The sequence below is a fragment of the Taurulus bubalis genome (genome assembly GCF_910589615.1).
Source record: "Taurulus bubalis genome assembly, chromosome: 21".
Classification (NCBI taxonomy): Eukaryota; Metazoa; Chordata; class Actinopteri; order Perciformes; family Cottidae; genus Taurulus; species Taurulus bubalis.
The window spans coordinates 10766789-10792865 of record NC_136609.1 but is presented as its reverse complement, the minus strand read 5'-3'; the positions used below and the strand labels follow the sequence as shown (position 1 = coordinate 10792865).

General features: G+C 47.6%; 1 protein-coding gene across 1 annotated transcript in view; it reads right to left on the bottom strand.

Annotated features, from left to right (window-relative positions):
* LOC306752694 (receptor tyrosine-protein kinase erbB-4-like) overlaps positions 1-26077 on the bottom strand; it is a gene marked incomplete at both ends in the record, with an annotated part of 181279 nt that overhangs the window by 7047 nt on the left and 148155 nt on the right. Inside the window, 5 exons of the mRNA XM_079236488.1 lie at positions 1806-1967; positions 15125-15310; positions 17931-18029; positions 18690-18812; positions 24985-25117. Of these exons, the coding sequence (XP_079092614.1) occupies positions 1806-1967; positions 15125-15310; positions 17931-18029; positions 18690-18812; positions 24985-25117 (703 nt within the window). The remainder of the gene's footprint in view (positions 1-1805; positions 1968-15124; positions 15311-17930; positions 18030-18689; positions 18813-24984; positions 25118-26077) is intronic.

Sequence of the window (26077 nt, the reverse complement as noted above, 5' to 3'; positions counted from 1 at the left end):
GAGAGAGGCAAAATCTGAATTAGAAGCTTCACAGCGTGCAACACTTTCCCATTACGCTGTTTTGCTCAACGGCCGACACATCTTTTAATCAAGCGTGTGAGGTATTGGGAAATCGACGGTGCTTTCAACCATACGTTGCTCAATATAACCCAAGTACCGTGATTGATTAGCTTCAGTCGAGCCCGAGGATCATCACTAGCGAGCATGCTTTTTAAAGGCACTATGAGATGGCATTGGGCAATTGTCTCACATCATCTCAAAAACCTGCAGGTTCACAGCAGCCGGTGGGTGAAATGGTTCCTGACAAGGACAACGGCACACACCGCCATAGGATTTCCATATTGACTGTGGGGAGGAGGGGGATGTTCAGCCGTGGAGACCACCGAACAAGGCAATTATCTGGCCTTTTGCATGTGAACGCACACACACGTGCACACACACACGTGCACACGTCGGCCATTTGAAATACGACGCAGGCGCTCGCTCTTCAGGGAAATGGGCAGGAAGAGGGGAAATGAAATAGCTGCAGGTTGCTGCGCCTTCACCTTCATCCCCGTTGATTTATCTCTCGTGGCGCATCTATTTCCATGACATACGTGTGCATGTTCGGACAACGGCTCCATTTATCAAGGCGAATACCCACACCGAGTCCATCACTCAGACGGTTGCATCAAACTCGCAAAGTCGCAGTTTTGGGAAATAGTTTATTTTTCATTTTCCACACTGTTAACAGTGGCTACCTTCGGGGCTCCAGCTGATGCGGCGATGAACAAGCCAATTAAATAAAGCGAATTGATCAGGACAATTTGCATTGTACGTCTGAAGCGAGGAGAAGAGAATGGGCTTCTGATTAATGTGGCCTGGTTCCCCAAACAAAACAAACTGATTGGAACCGCGGCCGCATTATTCGTTGGGATGAAGTGCTTCTGAATTGTATGTTATTTCACGTAAGTTCACCGGGCTTTCGCCTGACCAGACGGAGTTCCACAGCTCTTAAATTGGTGAAGATGCCGCTCCAGGTCGCGTGGAAATCCAATCTGTTCTTCTTTGTGAACGTCTCCATGTTCAGATACCAGATTTGAAAAAAGGACAAGACAAAATGTTGTCATCTTGTTCCTTCCTGTTTGGTTTGCAAACAAGAAAATGATGCATCACAGCTGGCTAACATCTGGTAATGTGGAGCCAACACCTTATTGTGTTTTCTCAAATCGCCTCTACTGGGTTTGAATAGAGCCACAGTTTCTATTTCTAAGCACCCAAAAGAAACAGAAACACATGTTAGTGTGCGACTGGCACACAAAGATGGGATTCCAGTGGAATGTTAGAGGTGAGCATCTTCTAAACTACTTTAAAGAAATATAGAAGATCAAACAATATTCTAAGTGATCACAAGTATGACCTATAAGTATTTAAATGCACATGTGTAGGTGGGGTTGGCAATTCTCCCGTGTATAGAATGTGAAACGCAGGATGCCGGAAGGCAAACTGCACCATGTTGTACACATGCAAACATGCAGATATGCAGGCAACGCGCCAGAGAAGGTCATCTTTTCTTCTTCAGATAATTCATCTTGTTCCGCTGCTTGAAATGATCATTTGAGTCGTTGCATCTTTTAGAAGAAACAACAGAGATATATTTCTCTTACTCACACTCAGAGACACACAAAGGCTTTTGGCCCTGGAGACCCAACACCCTTCACTTTGTGTGCGTCGTATTTTACTACAGCTGTCCTGTCCTAAGCGCTGTACACACACACACACACACACACACACACACAGGAAGACACGCTCACGCCTCCACTTACACCAACCTTGCCCCCGTCTGCGTTGTACTCCTTCTCGTCGGCGTCCAGCAGCCGCGCCAGGCCGAAGTCGGTGATCTTGATGTGATTGGGCGACTTCACCAGCACGTTCCGGGCTGCCAGGTCCCTGTGGACCAGCCTCCTCTCCTCCAGGTACATCATCCCCTGAGAGAGAGAGAGAGGTGACTATGAATCTTCTTGGAGCCGTTAATCATTTCCATGATCGGAGCCGTCCGGCGACGGCGGCGATGAGGGAAATGTCAGCTCTTAGAGGAAAGTATTGCCATAACTGTCATCATCATTAACGGCACGCCCACAAAACATTTAGATTCAATCTTTCATCGTTATTATACTTCATTTTTATACGACTCTCGGAGGCAGAGACTCTTTTATAGCCTTCCCCGGGATGTCAGAAAGTCAGAAAGTCGAACTTTTGACATGTAAAAAAATACCGTCGAGATTTTAGTCAAATTCAAAAGATACATTTGAACGGTATCAGACAGTTTCTAGGTCAGAGTGTTAAATATTGATGTGAAAAGACATATTGCAGGGCTGGATTTCTCTCCATGTTGCTGGACCTGGCAGCTTGTACAACTAGATAAAACAAGCTGTGTGTCTTCAAGTGTGGAACATCAATATCTACTCGTGGAGCGTGTCATACTCCGGTGTGATCGTGTTCAGTCATAACTGAGATTGCGTCTCAGGCCATGTCGCCTCCTCGTCCTCCTTCGTAATTGGGGCCCATTTTCAAAATGTCTGGGCAGAGAGAACAATGGCGCACACAAAAACCCTTTTTCCATTTCATACGATTTATCCTCCTCTCCCGCCCCGTGTGCTCTGAGCTGAACCAAACCGCCGGCATGCAGACAGGCGAAGGCTGGGCCAATTGAAGTGTATTAGACTGGATGTTAAACAAGTGGATGCCACTTTGCAGGCGGATCAATGAAAACACCTTGATGAGGAGGGAGGCGGTCATTCTACTCAGCAGACAATAAAAGATTCCAACCGAGCCTCACGCCTCAGCTGGTGCCAGAGAATCACCGTCCACATGAAATGCTGTGAAAACACTGCGTGTGTGTGTGCGCTGCGTCGAAATGCTCGCCGCCGCCTCCTCCCAGACAAATGTGAGGATAAATCGATAGCGCCGACGTCTGGCTCGCCGCTGGCTGAGCCCTCATCCATCATCCCGTGGCCTCCCGGAGACAGACGCGCTGACAGCGACCACCCGGAGACCACCTCCATGCTGGAGCAAGACATATTTCACGGAGCGCACTGGATCACGCTCGCAATATTTCTATCTGTCAGCCTCTCTCTCACTCTCTGTTATCTACCGGTTCGGGACACTTCGGTTCCCACCACCTTATCCTCATGCGCCTCTGTCCCGGGTCGCCCTCCTTTAACTGCAAGTGTATTTAAAATAGATTACTTCTACGGGGCTCGGGGAGCCGATCGATAACTATGCTGATTACAATAAGCCCAAAGACGACCGTGCCGCCGCAATATTTATCCCCGACGTCAACGTCGAGAGGAATTAGGAATCAATGGCCCACACAGTCCATTAATACACTTCGACTTAAAGTGACAGCACAATGAGGGGAGGCCATCTCAGTGACAGGGGGAATGTACAGCGGCTCAAGGAGCCAATTAATTTGCAGCCACGCCGGGCGGTAAACAGCAGCGTCCCGGTGGAGGACGCGGGGCCAGCGTCGGTTTCAGGGCCGAGAGGGTCCCGCTGATTTAGCACTGCTTAAGTGTTACGGTCCCCGGAGTCCTTGAGAATAGAAGTGAAATTGGATAATTTGTGGTTACATAACTTGTAAATAGTAGATCATACAGGAGCTTGCAAGGGAAGTAATTAAACTCGGCAACTTTGGTAAACAACATTACTGCTTTGTTCACGACCTTTTTGTGCTCCACACAATATCACCTGCGTGTGATTGACAGGTAGCGATGGCCCCGGTCACGTCTGGACGAGCTTCCCCCGGCTGCTTGCTGGGTTCAGTTTGTTACCGAAGAGAATGCATGTCGGTCACCTCATGAATTATAGATGAGCTTTGAGGGAAATTGTGCAAAATCCAAACAAAAGTGAAGTTTGCTCGCTGCAATTTGCAACAACAGCTTGAATGAATCGTGAAATCAGGAAAGGCAAATTCACTTTGAGCTCTCTCGCCGACATTATTTTCATTGTTTTTTTCCAGTGGAGAAATGCAAGGAGGCTTTCTGCCTCGGAGGAAGAGCTGCAATTGCAGTGCCAAAGTTTCCACTGAGAAGCTGCACTCAGAGTTCAAAGTCTGTGTTTACGACTGACCGTTGAAGGCGAGAAGAAAATGGAGGGAAGATGCATCTCGCCTGAGCCTCTTTCACTTTCATAACAAGTACAAAGAAACTCATAAACAACACATTCATGTGAAAATGTAAACCTGTATGCTCTCGTCCTTTTAGAAAGTCTGCAGGTTTGCAGACACTAAGAATCCACACAATGTCTCCTACAGTTCACATCAGAGCTGAAGTACGTGAGACCGGTCGGTGAAATTGCGACATTCAACCTCGGGGGAAGGTCACCGGGAGAAGAAAAACAAGGCGGCAGCGAGCATGCAAACATTTCAAGGGCCGTCTGATTACATTCGCTCAGCACTTGTACCTATGAGGGAGCCAATCTTTTGAGTTATTGAAGCAAAAACTTCCCTTTTTGTTTGACAGCTTGACAGGTCGTGGAAAAGGAGCTCAAATACAACGTTAAAGCTACAGTTGGTAACTTTGATAACTTTTCTTGACTCATTTGCTCAAACTGTCACTATATAACAGTACGTGAGACAGATAATCGGAAAAATTCTAATGGTTGTCTGCCTTTTTAGCGCTCCACGTCCACAGAAAAACAACCAATCGGAGGAGCTTCTAACGCAGCTGTCCATCACTGCTCTTGAACTCTGATTCACAGCAGCTCTTGTCAATCTTCAATCATTGATTACGTAGCTGTGTTGCCTATTTCTCACCGCTAATGTTTTCAGAAACACATTTCAGTTACTTTTGAGCTGTAAAATGAAAACATTCGAGCGAAAACCCAGCAAACTTTCTCATTTTACAGCTAAACAGTTCAGTAAAATATGTTTCTGGAAACATTTGAGATGAGAAATATTTGATCGTTTGATCGGGAGCCGTGAGTGACAGCAGCATTAGAGAGTCCCCCTGCTCTCATTGGCTGTTTTTCTCTTGGTTGAATCTTCCACATGCCTTTAGGAGCACTGACAGGAGGCAGGGAACTCAGATGTTTCCCCCAGATTGTCAGTCTCAGGTACTTCTGTCAGGATGTAGTAAAAGCTCCAAAATGGCTGAACCCCTTGTGTTTAAACAAACTGCCTCTTTTCCTTCAGGTTGTGGGTTCGTTGCCTCAAATGTGGAATTAGTTCCTGTTGACATGAGGTCAGAAGCACATGAATACATTCGTCCGGTTCAGGGAAGGCCTCCATTTCCAGAAAACACCTACTGAAGCCCCTCTAGTGTTTTGCAGCTCTCGCTAAGCCACATGCAGCACGGGGGCATTGAGGTTAAGGACCAGCAGCACTGGTGCACATCCCAAATGACACTGGGTTATGTTAGAGGCCTGAAGTGCTACTATAGTAGTTTAAAACACTGCACTTTTTATTTTTTTAGACACTGAACTTTTGACCTTTGCCGGAGTCAGAGTGTGCTTTAGGACAAGTCAGCATCACTGTCACACATTATCAAAATATTTCACCACCATGCTACTTCCTGTGATAAGCATCTTTACATCCAACTCATATCTTCCCTTTTCCTCACACCTTACACCTAGCAACACAAATAACACTGTGGTTTGCTGTGAATACTTTACACTTATCTGACCCTGACGCCGGCGACCAAGCATGATGGGACACCGCTGAAAGCCTTTTTTCATCCTGAACGGTTTTACAGGCGCAATGTTCTCTAAAGCACGCAACGGATCGGGTCACGGCAGGTCTGTGAGCCATTAGCGCCGTCACAAGGAAAAAAGAGGACTAAAGATCTGACTCTTGGGTAATGGAAGAAAAAAGAGGATGAAACCGGGCTTTAAAAAAATAGTGTGGAACATCAGGGAGCAGTGCACCTCAGCAGGGGGGAAGATGCTGGGAATAAAAGATGCTGGGAATAAAAGATGCTGGGAATAAAGGCGAGCTGTTGGAGGGTAAGTGGAGAAAGAGGAGGACGGACATGATGGAGTACAGCAGGTGATAAATTCCACTCAGGTCTTCAGCAGATCTGGTGTTTGTCTGCGATATTGCCAACATGAGCTGTACACTAACATGAAATAGCTTTTTTTTGGACTGTTCTATTTTTGTTGCCAGGCAACATTCTCTTCGAGGAACCATCGCTGGCTAAATTGTTTTAATGATACAACTCGTGGGTACAAACGCTCGCAACGCGTCCATGAGCTGCAGCGTATTCGCGAATTCATGTCAAGAGAGGAATGGGAAAATAAAGGCGGCGCGCTGAGTTTCTCCCGGGGACCAGAGGGTGAGGTGTCTGTTTCCAGGGGGAGCGATAAGAGCGCCGCATGGGGCGTGCCGCGCCGCTCACGCTGGAACACCCCCGCCGCCAAAGCCCCGCCGCCCCGCCGCCCCGCCGCAGCAACAATGTGAGCAACGCGGGACCGTCCGCACGCCGAGAACTGGGACCGGTGCGATAAGGAGCGTGCACAATGGGCCTGCTCAGGTGGGGCAGGTGGTCGTCCGTCATGCTGGAGATAGAAGTCCCACCGAGCTGGCCGGTCCCCAAAGCGTGTCTGGGAAAAAATGTGTTTGTGTGGAGAGAAAAAAATTAATAGAAGAAAGCAAGAATGAGCCAGTCAAGGTCCAGACGCGCCTCTCTTTTATCAGGTGAATACTCAGACAGATTTTATTCTAAAGCGTTGTTTTGAATCTGTTGCTGGAGCACTTGAAGATCTCCTTGGGAACCAATGAGCTCCAGAGTGCGTCACCGGACGCTCCGGATGGTAAACGGACGACTCGGGTGAACGTGACATGATGTGACATCTAGAACGGCAGCTCAGCGGCGGCGCAGCAGTCGAGGCCCATTTGCGACGCAGTCAGCCGTTCTGGAACCTGAGCGGAGGGCGTTTATGAGTGTGTGTGTGTGTGAGAACACAGTGGGAGATAACGCGAGGTTTGAATCCCCCCCTGCGGGAGTGCAGTTTAAGTACACCGTCGCACGACAATGATCGGCGCTCGCTTGCTTTCGTTCTTAATTACCTCCACCTCAAGAGAGGGGAAGCGAATGTAGAATCATCTGAGCTCAGTCGCCCGTCATTATGATCTCAACTCCCCTGTGGGACGGAGAGATCCATCCCAAATGTCACCGTGCAGGCAATAAAAGGCCGCTGCTGGGCAAATTTACATGAGCAAATGTCAATATTTCCTCGGCGACTGCGGTGGAATTAGATCGGTGGAAACAGCCACGCGATCAGTGGCATTAATCCACGCTCTTTTGAGGAAAGACGCTGATGGAAAGTTGCAATTCCTCGAGCGCCTCTCGCTAGATCGAGTCGACGATTAGCTCCGAGGAAAGATGACATTTTGCAGCGATGCGGCTCAATGTCCTTGCTGTCCGAGCATCAATTATCTCGTGTGAAGCTGGAGGTTGCCTGTGGGCCGCGGCGAGGACGGTAATGATGAGTCTCATCGACAGGTGAGGCAAACAGAGAGGAGGGAGGGGGGGGGAGAAACATCTGATCCTCATTTCAATCAAGTGAGCACCAGGCTTCACGCTCATGCCTATAATTTGCCCGCTGCTTCCCGTGACACTGAGAAGTTAGCATGTTTTAATCGCGGCGGTGAGACGCCGTCAGACATGAGTCGACCTGCCCACTGGCTACTCCGGGACGCATTGTTCTGTTGACATCAACAGGTGCAAATTGAGGGTTTCTGCATGTGCACGAGTGCTAAAGCATGATTGCGTATACGTGGGCACACAAAGGAGCATCATCACCCTTTGTTTGTTTATAACACGGCCGCTCTTATCAAGAAAATGGAAGCCTGATTGCACTGAATTGAATCGGAACGGAATTACTTGTTTTGTGAAAATGACATTTGCAGGACTCGGAGACGGAGTTGCGGGAGAATCCCCGCCGCCGACCATCATGCATGCGCCTCGGCTTCTAGCGGGTGTGTGTGGAGAGAGGTGACCGATCCAATCAGGCCTTTCCTCCCCGGTGGATCTGGTCAAATCCCTCCCCTTATGCATCCTTGAGCACTGCTGATCCTTACAGATAATTAGAAAGGACCGGGGGGCTTATCCCTCCACCGACCGCTCTCCTCCTCATCACCTCACGCTCTTCCTCCTCAGTCTCCATCCACCCTGTCTCCTGGTTTTGTTGCATCAGCAACAAAAACATGTGCACACTCCTGGGGAGTGGAGTGTGTGTGTGTGTGGGGGGGGGGGGGAGGAAGGGGGAAAACTGCTCAGGGTGCACATTAGTTTATTTTTATAATTTTTTTCCACGACGTAGAATAGTATTATAGGTTGCACTGTTTGGTAATCACGGCGTGATGGGCTCCGCAACAAGCTCTGAGATGCAAAGAATTGTGGGACTGCATTATTAATGAAGCCCCTGGGAAGTGAAGTGCTGAACATGGATCACTACCATAGAGGCTGCTGACAGTATTGAATTCACTATAACTTAATATAATGTGTTTTAGGTGAAAATACAGACTGGAATAAAAGAAAGTGAACGTATAGCGTGACACTGAACACATCACTCATATCAGTATATACATTCACGGATGCTCGCTGTTTAAAAGCATTTTCAGTAAGTTTATTTACAAATGTTTGAATGCATAACGATTGAAATTGATTTTTTTTATTTGAAACTCACTTGTCAATGAATCTGCTTGCAATAAGTGGCTATCGTCCATCAAATTATAATGAAATAATAATGGCCGCTGCAGCTTTAAGCAACAGAAAAGAAGAAAAAAAATTAAGAGGGCCTTGAGTTGCAATTGTTTTAGCAAATTACTAATTCCAAGGTCAAGTATCAACTTTGATGGTTCACACAACAATAATCTGTCACCTTTCAACTCCATCTGTTGAAGAAGACGATTAAAAGGTCTGGAAGCAGCTAGTAAGCAGTCCTTGAGCTGGGATTGTTTTTTTTCACATGTGTTTCCAAGGTCATACGAGACTTTTGATGCTATAGTTTTGTTTTTATGGCTGCAACAAAACAGGTTTCATTCAAAATGAACATCAATTTAAGATTTGATGAATATCACTGGAAGCTTAATGAACAGGGATCCAACATGGAAACAAAATGGAACTGAAGAAGCCCAGAATGGCTTTAAACCGGAGCGTCTAACTACTGAACTAGTCCACTTCTATGGACACTTTGGTTCTCACGTTCTCTAACACACTACACGTGTTCTACCTGTCGCTGAGGTGGAACATATTCACCTCCGTTGTATTCACGGTGTCAGGATGGCGACACGCACTGACATCTTTCTGTGAGATCTTTCATATGTAAATATGATGCACGCTCCATGAGCATCTGTGGGGGTTTTCTGAGCATGGCGTGTCTTCAGTAGACGGACAAAGAGAGGTTCTGAAGATGTACGAGGACAATCTAAACAAGACAGAGACGAGGAACAATGGGTTGGACAAAGAGATAAATCGTTGGGGCGCCACGAGGAGCTTGGAGGGAGGAACTCAACTGATCTGAAGTCGGGTTACAAAGCTAACAAAGGGACGTCTGTATCAGAGGAGGAAAGAAACTTAAAAATCTGGAGAAATGTCAGCAGCAGTGAAACACACATTCTTAAATAGAAATGTCCATGCTGCATGTGTCCAATGAGATGCGATGGCACGATACACACAAGAGCTCAGCAGTGATTTGAGTCCATCCTTCACTGAGGGAGGGAGAGATGCAGGACGGGGGTGCAGGAGGAGGAGGAGGAGGAGGAGGAGGAGGAGGAAGGCCTGTTAAGGCTGGGCTAATGAGCACAGGCGATATGTGTTTGCTCAGCACAGAGCTCCGTTCGCGGGGAAGCGAGTGACACGGAGGGCTCCGCACTAAGCTTGACCAGATTGGATCTCCCGCCATCGGGTGGCATCTCCGGGGAGCCGCCGCGGGACGCGACTCGAAACACACAAACACACAATCTGCTGTGGAGGCGCACACATCTGTGCGGGGCATCAAAAACGTGCATGCACAAATATGTTTAAAAGGTCCCCCAGATTGAACTTTTCCTTCCCCCTGACTAAGCAGTGGTGGGAGATGCACTGCTGATTACGCAGGGGGGGGAAGTGTGTGTGTTCATGTGTGTGTGTGTTCCTTGCTTAGTTTTCCACGCACGTCGCCGCTGAAAGCATGTACTATAAATTGAAACTATCACGTTATTGCTTATGCACACATGCCTCCGAGCGCGTTTTACCACAACGCAGTACAGCGTTAAGCTCACCTTGGAGACTATTTTTTTTGAAGGTCAGTGCTCGCCGTCATTAGCGCTGTCAGTCGGTAAAAAAACGGCATCCGGGGCCGCCATGACAACGGAGCGCTGCTCTGACTGGAGGGTTTCCCTGCAGGGCACGTCTCGCTCGTCAGTCCAGGAGTTCGCCGATGGGTATGTTTATACGAGGCGCTCCACTCCCTCACCGCTCACCGACCCAACCCCGAAATGTGGCCTAGATACAAGCCCCGCCCCCTCCACACAACAAACAATCAGGAGCCTCGTCCAGCCACAGCCAATCGTTTCGCCGGCAGGACAGCGACTTGCCGAATGTATTTTACTTTCACTATACTGAGCCGGAGGAGAGCGACTGAGAGAGGGAGATGGAGAGAGAAAGGGAGAGGAGAGGGGAGCCAAATTAAAAGACTCCCGCAGCCCTGCATACACTCAGTTCCATCCCATATTTAATTCAGTGATTGATTTGTTCATTAAAATACATCCCAAACCTAATTATTCCATTAATAATCCAAAAGCTAATGAAAGAAAAATACTCTGCGTATGTGTGTGTGTGTGTGTGTGTGTGAGAGGGTGAGAGAGAGAGAAAGAGAGATAATCAGTTAGTGAGTGATAAAGAGAAGATGGTGACAAGAGGGAGACGCAGGAAGAGACGGAGAATGAGGTCATTTTATTTTTTTCTGGCACTGAGAAATTCCTAGTTTTCTACAACTACACAAACATTTGCACACACACAAACACACACAAACACACATTCAGACAGACACACAAGGTCACTTGAGGGTCTGCGACCTGGAGTGGGGTTTGAAACTTTGACCTCCGATCAACACGAGCGAGCGCATGGCCGCCATGGAAACAGAGAGATGGGAAAAGGAAAAGGAGATGTAGCTGTTCATAAGAGGCTGGAGGGGAGGAAAGGATAAGAGAACAGAAGAGGGAGAAATAAATGGATAAAAGGAAAAGGACAAAGAGGAAGAAACACACCTGAAAGGAAGTAAAGGAGCAGAACAGAAAGATAGGAAAGGAGTAGAAAAACGAAGAAAAGGAAAGATCGAGACTAATAAATTAGAGGCCATTCGCATGGATCCAAAGAGACCTCTGTGTGTGTGCTGTATAATGTGAATGTGTGTGTGCCGTGACGCGGGCGTCAGTCATTGTGTGTGGCAGTGGGAGTGTGGCAGCCCTGAGTGTGGCTGGAGATTAATGGGGGCCATTATCTCAATGCCCAAAACACTCAGTGATGAAGAGTCACTGCCTGGCGACGGGCCTTGGCCAATCCATTTGCGGCGCAGCGGTCACCTGCCCGGGTCAGAGCCCACACACGGCCGGTGTTCGTGCTGTTGTTGTGGCGATGTGGCGGGGAGGGGGAGGGGTTGGAAAGATGCCACAGCATTATGGCGAAATAGGAAAACGATGGGAGAGTTTCTCTCCACCTGGTTGGTTTGGTTTTGCAGCGATGGACAGATTCAGATGTGGAATGCTACGAAGTACATCCCCTCAAATACACTTCTGAGATACTTGTACTTCAGTATTTTCATTGCATTCCACTTCATCGTCATTGCACTACATTTCTACTTCAGGTAAATATTTCTCCTTTAGTGTCAAACAATATCAAGTCACTGTCGTGCTTCCATTATTTATATATATATATATATATATATATATATATATATATATATATATATATATCGCTACTGAATCGGAGGCAATGGAGGGCCGTTATTAACAGCAAAGTAATGATGTTTACATTTCTTGATTCTTGTCGCGATGGAGAGCGATGATCACAGCCAAGACGGGGTTCCTCTGTGTTTATTGTCTGGTCTCACCTAAAATTGACTTTTCTCTCATTATTACAAATATTTACGGGCGCTGGAAACGTGTAGGAGGAAGCCCAAGCAACCCAAGCTGAATTCCTCATGAATACTTCTACTCTAATCAACCACCGCTACTGATTTTCTGACTTTGTTATTGAGTAATTGAGGCATTTCTCCTTTTACTCAAAAGAATAGTTTGACAATTTGGGGAAAATAAAGACTTATTTAATATCTTGCCAAGAATGAAAGGAGATTGGTTCCCCTGTATCCAGTGCTTATGCTAAGCTACGCTCTAACTGGTTGCTGGCTCCGGCTAATTGCCCAACTGTTCCTTTTAACCTCAATAATTGCTCTACTGGTACTCATAATATAAGATATAATATAAAGTGCTATGGTAAGTGTCTCCCTACATCACATGAGCCTCTGTATTCTACTCTCTGTGTGTTACTTAATTGAATCCCTCCTTTATTTTCTCGTCTATCTTAACACCCTTTTCAAAGCTAAGGGGAAAGTGTGCTCTGACTGGATGAGGATGCTGTTCCTCCTGGAGGACCGGCTCCCTATCATTGAGGTTCAAAGATCACTCAGAGTTATTTATTGGACTCACATGTCCAGACACACACGGGCACGTGAATGCAAAGACAGGTCACTGCTCCTGGACACGCCGCGGAGAATGTCTGTCTTTTTCCACGCGATGGAGGATCCAAGAGGCTAATAAAACAGAAGAAACAAGCTTTCTGGCTTTAGTGCTGTGAGCATTTAGCTGGACTATGTGTGCTCGGGCAGCGCATGCTGCTTAATGGACTCCCCGCTGCAACTGGGAACACATACCTGTGTCAGGAAGGAGTGGAATCCAAATGTAATCAAATTCGAGCAGTTTGGCGCGGCTTAGCTTCGCCTTTAGCCCTGCTAGCGACATGGCTCAAGGGATGGCCGGTTGCTTCTATTAGATGGACCGCCATGGGATTTTGTAAAGACCAAATAGACTCAAATGAAGCCATGAAAATAATGAAATTACACATGCAACCCTAAGTGATGTGTCTCCATTTAAAAACCGAGACCCATGTTGACAGAAAGGGAAGCGATAATGGAAAAAAGGCCGGTAGGAAAACAACAAACCGCTGATTTGATTCCCAAATTCACTCGATGGAAACTAATTATCAGGCTTTGATTTCCAATCAATCGGTCAAGCACCTTCCTCCACACTCATCCAGCCACACGATGGAATTGCAGTTCTTGCAGTCAATCGCACTCAAACGACGACAGCGCTGAATGTCACGGAGCCGTGTGGGTCGAGGACGGTGGAGAATAATACTCCCTCTTGCTCGTCCTCACTTATAGAAGCACTAAGAAACGGACACTTCCCCTCTTGCTGCCACAGGTGAAATCGAATCCAATTGCGGCAATAAGTACCTGCTTAAGTAACCTGCTGCTCACGCTCCTGGGAATCATCCATCATGGGGGAATAAAGGGTTAACACCTCCCACGATAACCCCCCACCCCGCGAAGCCACGGCCCTCATCCCTGACTTAGACAGATATATTGCCTTTAACGACGACCGATATGAATCGATTCCAATAGTCCGACTCATAAAGGAGTCCTTTAGAAAGAGATGAACACGCAATTTATTGTTCTTTTTTGTAAGGATTTGATATGAAAGACAGCTTTTCCCTTTTATCACACCAGGTTGGGGTTACATCCATTACAACTACCCTGTTGTCTCATGCTATTGAGTGGCCATTGTGTTTGATTTTCTTCCCCATATTAATTAATGTACCTCAAACAATGCATGTATATCAAAAGCTTTAAGTAAAACCATGTTTCCTTTCAGTTAAATATGAATGTATATGTTATGAGTGGCCATATCAGGATAAAAATCCACACTTTCTTTTACAAACGCCATCTACATGCATCTCTGTTCCCGCTCCCTCGCCCGTACAGATCATTTATCTGATCAGGGATCAGCTGAACTGTGTGACTGCATGTTTGCCAAAACCCCCCGTCTGTATTCCTGCGGCTCATCACCGTGTAATTCCAGTGTCACGTCAGCGGCGGCGATCGCGGGGAACACGCCGGCATTCTGCGATATCGGGTAGCGATCCAATTTGCTCAAGACGCACTAAGCAGTTATGAATAACGGACACGAGTGATGCGGCGTCACCTCGGTATTTGTCTTCGGGTGGAAACGCCAGAATACACTTTAGCAAACTTGGACGGCACAAAATCAACTCTTGTAGAATATTAACAGTTGTTGTGTTGTCTAAAAATCCGATCAGGCTGATGTTGTGTGTATGTGTGTGTGTGTGTGTGTGTGTGTGTGTGTGTGGTTGCCTCTGTGTCACAGCAGATGCCTGCACATCATGTAACAGCACCCCGCCGCCATCCCAGAGTTATAACTCGGAGAAGTTAAATCTCACCCAGCAGTTGCACCATGGAGCAGTCTGGCTGCGTCGACTTCATTTGCAAAAGAAAACACAAATGTTCTTTGTGTAAGCAAAAGCACACACAGGATATTTCAAGCCTTACTGCTGCTTCCACCGACCCGGGTGCAGATTCTGTTTGCGCAGCAGAGGCGGGGCGGTTAATTCGTTCATTTCTTGCGCCGTCACTCATTCCCCGAGAGAATAATGCGTGTTGATGCTCTTCTAAGACGGAGTTCAAAGCAAACTAGGCATGTCTGCCGCCTGACGACGTCAGTGGCCCTTCATGTCATTGTGAAGGGTTGTGGAAATGATCGGCGTGTCAAGCAGTGAGGATAATTAGGATCAACAGGGGCGAACAGGAGGAGATTAATACAAAAGAGTCAACAACAAAAGACCAGAACTCTGTATCGAAAAACTGCTCTCGGGTTCGTTTTTCTTTTGCGGATCTTGATTCGATGCCACACAAACCTGGATGAGCGACTGAAAGGTCGCACGGATCAGACGCATTGTGAAGGCGGTTCAAATAAGAATTTGGAAGGTGCAATAACATCATGTCTCTGCAGAAGAATCGGATCTCGATCTGGGTGACACCATCCGATCCGTCACACACATGCAGAGCAGCGACCCCCCCGTCTTCTTACCTTGGCGATCTGGACACACCAGTTGAGCAGCAGCTGCGATCCGATGTTGTCCTTGTGCTCGTGCACGTAGTCCAGCAGGCAGCCGTGGGGCATGAGCTGCGTGACCAGCTGGATGGTGGGGCTCAGGCAGACGCCCAGCAGACGCACCAGGTGGGGGTGCTCCATGCTGGCCATGATCAGGGCCTCCTGGGTGAGAGGGGGGAGGAGGGGAGCGGGACAAAGAGGGACTAAGAAGGTTGTTGCATTGCAGTTGGTTCTCAGTTGAACTTCCTACTACGTTTAGACTTGTGGAATGATGACTATATCTGCATGCAAAGCATCTGTCCACAGAGTGTTCCCACTGTGTGAGAAAATCCTTCAAAGCTGCACAAAGCAGCCTTTTTCATCTATATTTTAACATGCATAAAACACAGAGGTTCTCCCGCTGAACACAGAGTCGCTTGCGTGTCTGATTTCACAGCCTCCTCTGGTTTGATACGGCGTGTAAATGCATTCTTTTCCCCCCGTCTCATCTCTCTCTCTCATCCCTTCCTGCGGCAGATGGCCGAAGAGGTTCTTGAGCAGTTGGGACTCAACGTCGGGTAATTGTTATTGCGGAGCTGCAAGCAGAAGGATGTGTGGCGGTGATGAAGTGTTATGATGGCGAGGGCTGATACTCGTGGCCGGCGTGAATATGCATTATGGCGGAGCAGAAGCTGCACCCGGAGACTTCAGTCTCCCATTGCTCTCTCGTGTGGACGCGCTCTCTTGGCAGCGCTCCGAAAACACTCCACGCTCACACACACACACACACACACACACACTCAAGGACACACTTGCACTGCCCTCTTGCTGTGTCTGCGCAAGGCGAGCGGTCGAGGAGGAGGAGGAGGAGGATGAGGAGGAGGAGGGGTATATCCAGGCTCGGCCCCCGGGGCAGCTGATAGATAGATGAGGTGCCTTTTTAAATTTAGGTGCTTAAGAATGAGCTTAGAGGGGAGAGTGGTGGCGGTGCGGGTGTGAGTAGATTAATTCAAAACAGGAGGGGGGGCAATAGGCCGGAGAGGCTTTTGGCACCATCAGTGGCCTGATTTAAACAGAGCCTCGCGGCCCAAGGTAGTGCCACTACATCTCCACTTCATAAAACCACCTGCTCCCCCCGCCGCTGTGCATACCGCACACCTCGGACCAAGAGAGGAAGAAGACGGGAGAGGGAGGGAGAAAGCGAAGCCGGACACCTGTGTGTGTGTGTGTGTGTGTGTGTGTGTGTGTGTGTGTGTGTGTGTGTGTGTGTGTGTAACAGGAAAAAGGAGAGAGCTTTTATTCTCGCTGTGATCCCACAAGACCCGTGACTCGTAAACTGTGTCCGGTTAAACTCTTCCACTGGCGTTCAACTCCCGGTGCAAACGTTACGAGGACTGTGTGTGTGTGTGTGTGTGTGTGTGTGTGTGTGTGTGTGTGTGTGTGTGCATGACTGCACGTGTGTTTTGCTTTCTCTCTCGTGTACCTGAGCGCTGACCTCCATTACTGCCGGCTGACCCCGCCTCTCCAATCGAGCCCACTTGCTCACTTCCCCACTCACACACACACACACACACACACACACACACACACACACACACACACACACACACACACACACACACACATATGTGTATGCATCAAAGCACCCTCATTTAGTGCGCCATATTAGGTTTTTGCATTTCACATGAAATAATCAACTCACTCACTCAAAATTCACATTTTTGCCAACACTAGCGAATCAGCTTGCAGCGCCCGCACTGCGAGGCCGTCGCCACCTGGGGAGCCTTTTGTTGGAAAGTGCGCGCCGTTTGGTTATTGGTATTTATATGTGTGGATCTTCGGAGTGTGTTTGGAGCCGGCACTCCAGTGGCTAGTTTCCCAGTGGCGAGGCGTGAGCCTGCCTTTAGATTGCTGTTTAACAAGCCGGCAGACGGAGCATATTGGCTCTGGATGGACAGAGACCCCCGCTGGGAGGAACAGGGGGAGAGGGAGAGGAGGGAGGATGCAGGGGAAATGCAAGGAGAGAAGAGGAGGAGGAGGAGGAGGAGGAGAAAATGGGCAGAAAGGGAAATAAAAGATGGAAGCCCAGCTTATACGACAACTCCCTTGAATTTATCGTCTATAAAAAAAGTCCAAGGTGACGTGGTCCATTTGCTTGTTTTGTCTGGCCAATGTTTTAAAACCCACAGATTTATGTTTCTTATGGACCCGGAGCGTTTCCGCTTGAAAATGAGACAAAATAGTACATTTTCAATAAATCAGCTAATCAGTTTAGCTTTACTGTCAAAGTAGAAGAGGCGAGGGAATAATACGATAAAATAAATCAATTAAGTTTTAACGAGAATGACAAATGATGCAGGAGCGTCCGCGCAGTTTGGTTTGTGGAAGATGGAGTTGGAAGAAGTTGGATGCAGAAGATTTAAACAGTCGGGCAAACATCCAAAACAATATTGAAAATGAACTACCATCCCTCTGCAGAAGCTGGTGATGAGTAAAAGAAAGATGGGTGAAAGAGTGAGGAAGACGGGGAAGAAAGGACGGAGGAGAGAGGTGACGAAGATAAGGTGGGAAGAAGTGGAAAGTCCCCCGGCTTGTTCCCTCCCTCCTCCTCTATCACTCCTGGATTCCAATAAAGCCATATCTCATAAACAAGTGCTGTTTTTTAATAGAGTCTCGTTCAATACATGCCTGGCCGAGTTCACTTTATTACCGCCTGAGATGGTCCTCTCGTAAGAAGTTACCGGCGAATGCACAATCCCACAAAGTGACGCGGACACGAGGCGCCGCGGTATAAAACACTCACGTCCATGAACTCCACGTTGGCTTTGGGACCCGTGGTCTCGTTGAGGATCTTAATGGCCACGGGGATCTTCACCGTCTCACCTTCCGGGACCCAGATGCCCTGAAACACACAAGTAATCACCCACATGAATGCAGTCTCAATAAACAGACGCAGCGAAGCCGCTGAGGATCTTTGATGGGCCGCTTCCTGTGTTTAACGGCGTCGACTGCACTGATTACATTCCTCAAATTAAGATACAAAATTAAACACCTCCAGTCACTGTGTGGGGCCTAAATAGAGCCAAGCAGAGAGCTTTGGATCATAACATGGCTGTAAATTCATGTAGCTATGCAGATTAATTGTATTAAAGTGTGGCGATAAAAGCAAATAGGCCCATCAGTACTGGAATAGGGAGGAATTTTAAACTGGAGGTAGAAAATGCCGTATTTATTCAATGAGTTCGTTGAGTTCCGGGGTGGTGTGAATGATTCTGCCAAGGGCAGGGGAGTTGGCAAGCAGGCAGCCGTTCCTGTTCCAGGTCCTTGAGCCGCCCTCGGCTCTTGTCTGTCAGGAAACGCTGCCACAAAGGGACATGTTTATGCTTATTGTTTAGGTTGTCACGCAGGGCGCTTCCACTTGAAAGAAACTTTGTTTTCCTTGAGTGTCTTCCTTCGCCGTCTCGCTGGCGTTTGATTTACAATGCGGAGGCGGGTGGCCACAAAGAATGACGTGTGTGTGTGTGTGTGTGTTATGCAGCAAACAACAGACACACACACTGACCTTGTAGACGGTTCCAAACGCTCCAGAACCCAGAATCTTGACCCTCTTCAGCTCGGTCTCTTTGAGGATCCGCAGCTGAGCCTGGTTCGGGGCCGTCCCGCTGGGGGTCAGGGGCTCCACCAGCTGACAAAACACACATGCAGAAAACTGTTAATCCCACTCATCTGCTATTCTATTGCCCCATGAAAAAAAGGAAGCATAAAAGACATTCCTCTCTGAAGCAAAAAGTGCTAAAAACATTTCTCGAGAGTGTGCTGCTTTTAGAATAATAAGCAGGTCTTGGAAACAGGAGTGCGAGGTGAACAAGGCTTGAGTGCGGCCAAAATACAGTGACTGCCCAGCACTGATAGTCACGCACACGCGGAACACACATTATTTAGTTGTGTGAACGTGAAGTGCTGTCGGAGCTGGCAGTTACCAGGCGTGCCCACCGCTGAACAAATCACAGTCTGGTGTCAGCTGCTATCACAGCCCGGCAACCAGTAGCAGCTCACCAGCTGTGCACACACACACACACACACACACACACACACACACACGCTCGCGCGTGCGAAACAATTCCAATTCAAGGTTATGACAAGCCTCCTCCGCGCTGCCTGGCTGCCAGTAACAGCTGACACTGAGCGGCGAGGCCCAGCAGCTGGACCGGCCACCCGCCGGCCGCGCCACAAAGCCCCGGCTACTAAATATAAAAGAGCAGGAGCTGGCACCTGCAACCGAGCGGAGAGAAGATCTGAGCCAGAGGGATGGAGGAGACACACACACACACACACACACACACACACACACACACACACACACGCGTGAATATGGCAGCATGGAGTGCGCATCTATGAATACATGCAGATTACATGCATGTAACAGTGCACACAAATATTGACACCACATGCAAATTCATGATCACGAACATCAAACAAACACGGATGGAAGCACATACAAAACACACACACACACACACGCACACGCACAGCAAGTCAATGCCTCTGATCAATACATGTCTTAATGAGCCTATCAGCCTATCGGGTCCCTCCTTCGCCGCGGTTTATCAGCGGCATAATCACCCATCTCGGCCACGGCCATCAAACAATATAATGAGGCCATATATCAGTCGCTCAGCCGTACACTTACTTAATGCGATATAAAACCATCAGCACAATAGGCCCGGGGATCGCACCGCCGGGCCGGCCCGGGCCAGGATGGATGACATTGCCCGCGGCTCGGCAATGACACGTCGTTTAATGTGTGTTGTTACGGCCGGGCCCGCAGGCGCAGTGTCAGGCCGCGGGATGGGAGGGAGAGGGAGATAAATACTGAGGGAAGTGGACGAGATGACAGGAGGCAGCGGGGCAGTTAGAGCGGGACGCAGAGATCGTGGAACAAACCTCCATCTTAGCTAGTTAGTCTGCTGTGTCTTAAAACCGTGATTAACTTGAAACAATTACAAGAAATACTAGTTTAGAAGAAATAAATTAACATTTTGGCCACTACTGATATTATAAAGGATTCTGTCTTGGCACCGCTTTCTAAGAGAAGCGTATAAAGCTCCTGAGAGCTTATCTTCAGGTCTTAAGTAGCTTCAATATTGACAACTAAATAAGCAACAATCAAGAAGAGCTCAGCACTCAAGATCTCTAATCTGCTTCATCACTACTCAGATCTTTTGTCACATTTGATTGACAGAGACAAAACCGCCACCAACTGGCCTCACTTGCACTTTTTACATGCTGCTGAGTTCTGATTGGTCTGAAGTGATTCCTGTTAAGGTGCAAACAGTGAAAAAAATAACATGCTATTGATATTGATATCTCTATCTGAAATGCCTATACGTTATTTATTTGTGCCTTGTTTTGTTTTGTTCTGTTCTGTCTTGTGTTTGTTTGTGCATTGTGGAAAAGACAATAATACAAATATATTTATATATAAATATATATATATATTATATGTGTGTGCAAAAAGATAACCGGCTAGCTGTTGAACTCACCCCCACTATGATTATCTCCCTGATTATCTTCTCTCTATTTATCTATATAACAACAGGCCATTTGAGTATGTTTGTATATCAACATATATGTTTGTTAATGACAGGGATTTATGAATGAGTGTTCATGCCGTGTGTGTGTGTGTGTGTGTGTGTGTGTCTTTTACATGTGTAACAGATGGGTGTTTATGGGATGCATTGCCTTCTGCTAAACCGTGTCACTGTCCAGAAATATTAACAGATACCCCTGCAGCCCCTGGAGTTTTTTTTTTGTTGTTGCAATTTCCCCTCACATTCCTTTGCAAATTACATATTGAATCTTAAAAAAAACGATATATTTAAATAAAGACACAAAGGAAGCAAACAACATTAGCATTGATGATTAAAATGCCAACAATGAAGAACGAGCAACTAAAGGACGATAACTTCTGGGTTGCCAGGTTGTGAAAGTCCTCACACTTCTGAGTGACCTACTAAGTGATTGTTAAGGCCTGACATGAAGTACTAAATTACACAGAGGCACCGCCTGCACTCAACTACAAGAAGGACAAGCTTTCGTCGCATCCATCACATCAGCCCTGTGTGCGTCCAGAGATACGCTGAAAACAAATGGAAGTGGAGAGAGGAGGAGAGGAGGTGACGGAGCAGTCGATGAGCAGATGGCGACAGGCTGAAGCTGTTATTGTTTCATTAGGATGACGCAGGACCGGACTGATGAGGGGAGGAGAGGAGAGGTCTATTAAATAAGATGCACACCCATGGCCTGCAAAACCCTCTGGAGTTCTCTCTCGCTCACACACACACACACACACACTCACCACGCCACTTTATTTACCGGCTAATAATGCACCTTGCCTTTTGCCAAATGAGCCTCGCCGGTGCGGACTCGGATGCTTCATTGGACAAATGAGCAGCATGTTCAAGCCTCGAGCAGGAATACATCCACAGCATTATTCTGTATTGAGTAAGTAAACAATGTCCTCAGACGTAAGGTTGCACTGCGAGCCCTCGGGCGCAGGCTTTAATGTTAACACTCCACACATAGAGGGCTACACTTGCTGCAGTGTGTAATTGAAATCAGGTGAAACACGGCTGATATCCAGGTCTGTTGTTTATATTATTTTGTATTCATATTTTTGACCGGCGTTCCTGTGGTACAAAATGGATTTGTCTCTGGGAATAATTAGGTTTTGCGCTCTTTGGTTAAATGCCCACAATTGGTTCCACTGTGTAATAAACAAAAGGTACAATGCAGGACAGATGCGGCTAAATTAAGCGTCTGAAGGACACAAAACCGAACATTTGCTCCCTCACTTCCTCATTCTTGAGTTTGGGATATCTTGATGCCCCAGTAAAATATTCTCGCGGGTTACTTGGGGAGCCACAATGACACAGAGTGAGCTCATTAAGACCATTTGCACATGATAGCGGGGAGGCGTGCTTATCAGTATGCAAGGGCATTCATTCTTGGTATTAGCGAGCCCATCCCAGCGGCACTCTCCCTCCGCTCTCTGCATTTGAAGAGCAGTCTTTTTATTGCACTTCTTAGTTACGAAACATGAATTCTCGTGCAAATTGTTCTCTGTGCGACCTGGAATCCAGGACTCGGAGTTGGCGGTAATGCAAATGCCTGCGGATGTTTTCGTATCTCTGAGGCTGTTTTTTCCTGAAGTATAGTCATGGGGCCCACGGCTAAAAAGAAAGTGTTTAGACCGCTGGCGCCGAGCCGAGCGCTCTCTCCTCTGCCTGCACCTGATTAGCTCCCGATCGGCTGGGGCCGCCCTGATCCAGCTAATCATGTCGAGCATTACTGGAGCTGCACAGGACCAGGCGGACATCGCTGGTTTAGCCTGTCTGTAAACACGTCTGTCATAATAACCCATCATCGCACGGGGGAAACTGTGGAGCATGCGAAACTAGAAGCAGGTCAAAGTTGACAGGTGCCCCAAGTTCCATGAAACGTCCTCGTCACGCCTCTATGACATATTTGGTGTCCTTTGAATCGGCGTGACCTTGAATGGACTTTAACACGAGGTTCGGGGTATTTAAACGATGCCTGGCTGCGCTGCAGGCATTTGTAAGGACAGCCCCGCGCCTCCGTTCAGCCGGCCTGCCCTGGAGTGAACAACGGGAGCTGTCCAGCTCCCCTGAGTGCTGAAATCCTTCTTGGAGGAAAACAGAGGAGAGCGTAAGCAGCGTGAGAGCTGTCCACAGCCTGTGGTGCTGAAACACTCACACGGCCTGTGTCTGTACGAAGCAGCTGGAAGAGGACCTTCCAAGTGCATTAATCCTGCTTCATCGGCCTGGGGTCAAAGTTCAAGGCCTGGGAGCTGCAACAGTGGGGCGACTGCTGTTTGTGCTGCCTCTCCCTGCGAGCAAAGCAATTTGTGTTCAGGGGATTCTTTAAGAGGCACCACAGTGTGAGATTGACTTTTTTTTTTTTTCAAGTCTATGTTTCTCTCAAGGTGAGCGAGAGAGGGAGAGGGGAACACACAACAAAAACAGAAAGACGGAGTTAAAAAGATAGAAGAACAAAGCGCTTATTCACAAGGGAGACAGACGGATAAATGGACTCGCGGAGATCAAGACGGAGAACACGAAACGAGAAATAGAAGGTGAGGAATGCGAGAACCGACATGAGACGGAGAATATTAAAACAAAGACGACATTAAAGAAGCGGAATAGTGGTGCGTTTTGCGAGTCGACGCAGCCTTCACGCGTGTCCTTGATATGGAAATGAGTGCTCAGATCACGTTTTGACAGCGCGCACTGGAGGCATCGCTTCCCCGCCTGACACGAGAGGTGAGCTCTCTGTTTAAAAAACGCTGTGGCAGATAGGGAGAGATGGGTGTGGGGGGGGGGGAGTCCCTGAGTCATCGCTGTCCCCAAAACCCCTCATCCAGACAAGCTTGATCTCCGTTCACAGGCTCCGTTATTCCTCCGACTAGAGAATGCACAATCGCCAGCCGTCCACCGCCTATCGGGCGGTTTCATCAGCCGGAGAGAGGTTGTGGAAAATGTGATACAGGCTGCAAGGAGCACATGTCTCCTTTGAGCATGCTGGGTAGGAGAAAGTGAAGATGGACAGTGAACGCTTGTCCCAATAAAGCTTTCGAGGGTCGCTCCTGCAGCTTTGTTCCTCACACAGAATGACCAAGGTTCAGAGTCACTAAAACACAGCTGAACCCATGACCTGCTCTTAACGAGTGGTCCGTCTAACCTGCATTAAAGATTTGATTGTCTCTAATTACTTTTACACCCTACTATGTCTCCTGTAAGGATGGGGGAATTGACTCAGCCGGCTGGTGTTTCATGTGTTCCCGGTGGAGTATTGAGTGAAGCTTTGAATCAGTACAGGGAGATGCAAAAAGGAGGCGAGATAATGCCTCTCCAGGCCTGATCCTGCACCACCTCTTAGCGAATCTGCGCGGACTGAAGACTTCCCTCCCGGTCAAGAGGCTGTCGGAACAGCGCCCGGCTGATTAAGATGGATGTGTGTGGCTGAGATGAGGAAGAGACTGCCCGTGGCCGCCTTCCTACAATTCCCGTCTCGAGCCTGACAGCTGTCTATAACACTGCTGCCTCTACCTGTAAATTATACTAATGCAGACTGACAAGCAGCCTGCCTCACTCCTGTAGGCAAGGCCACTCAGCCGACCCGCAGTGATGAAGTCCAGGAAACACGGCGCCTCGCGGAAGCACAAAGGTGCTCAACCGGAGCGTGAACGCACAAATAAACCCTACGCTCACCTACGACTCAATTTTTTGGGGCTTTCTCCTTTGAATACAAAGTCTGCTCCGCTGTCTGATGCTTCCCAGAAATGAACCCCCTTCAAAGCCAGATCGATGGCCGACGGCGGCCGTGCATAACTTTTAAAAAAACCCTCTGCGTGGTTTGGCTAAGTACCATAACCAAGGTTCTACGTTTCAATGAGTTCAGTTTGGTTGGCATCCATCTGGAAAAAAAAAAGCGCTGCAACTTTGAGATCAAAGATTTGCAACAAACTCAAAGAAAGTTGGAAGCCATGAATACAGAAATATAAATAAGAGTATTAGCTTATGAAGCAAAACAAAACTTTGCCTCGTTCCGTGTTTGCCACATTAAAAGTAAAGGAAGCTTCGTTGAGGAAGCTCTTCCCAATTTCCTCTCTGGGATCAATACAATTCATTATACTGCGGTAATTGTCCAAAGCTATTACTACTTGATCCTGTCGTCGCAAATGGAAAAAAAATCTGAATAAACTCGCAATAACAGTGGAAAAAGAAAAATAGTATTCTCAAGCATCTGCTGTGACCCTCGACCCTCGACCTCCTCACCTCCGTCTCCAGGAAGCGCCGCAAGGCCCTCTTCTTCTTGATGCTTTTGCGGCGGACAGAAACGGCCACGCTGAGCGCCAGGATGACGATGATAAATAGGCCGCCGATAATGCCAGCTGCTATTAGCGGTGTCCTGTAGAGACGAGGGAAGAGAAGACGCATTAACATTGCCCAAAAACATTAAGAAAACCAAAAGGCACTTTGAAAGAGGCTGATGAGTTCAAGGCTGATGAGAAAAAAACACATTCTCACCACTTCAGATTTAACCCTCTGCTTTTAGAATCTGGACCCTTCGCTTTTAAGCCAAAACTTGTCAATTTCCCTCAAAATCTATCCTCCTTCCTGCTCTCTTCATTCTGCAGCCCTCACTCCCCATCTAGTCATCAGTCCCATGAATCCATACCAGAGCCACTGATGTGACAGAGCAACAAAAAAAACGGCACAGCCTGGCCTTACAAGAGCATAGAAGTCCATGTGACGTGTTTATAACACAATTCAACAATTATGTCCTGTGTTCTATCATCAACCAATAAACCAGTAACACATATACTGCTATATGAACCTCTTAACTGGCCTCACAAGTGTTTTCTGGCTATTATACCTTTTGAAATTATTCAAATAGCCGTTGTGGTTGAGGAGATATTCTGTATTTAGTATGGGTATGCGCTCTTATTACTTTCTACAGTGTTTCTATCTCAATCTCTCATCTGTAGTTAATAACCGAGACAACAAGGCAAACTCAATATTAATAAGAAAGTAACCATAATTTCACACAGTAAGTTAAATGTGACGATCGCTCCAAAAAAATGAGAACGTAAAGGTGTGGACCGTTCACAAGTTGCTCCTGAATCTCAGGAGTCAAGTCAAGCCAAAAGGTTGGAAGTTAAACGCTCTAATGATGTACTAATGCTTCTGCCATTTACACAGCGCTTGCTCTTGTGTCTGAAGTTATGCCACCACTCAATGTGCTGCCTCTATTACTCTCCTTTCCTTTATCCGTCTATCTGTTTTCCACTTCACCGTCTCGACCAGAATCTCCACCGGCCTCTTCATCGTTTGGAAACACAACCCCATAGAAATGAAATAACAGCTC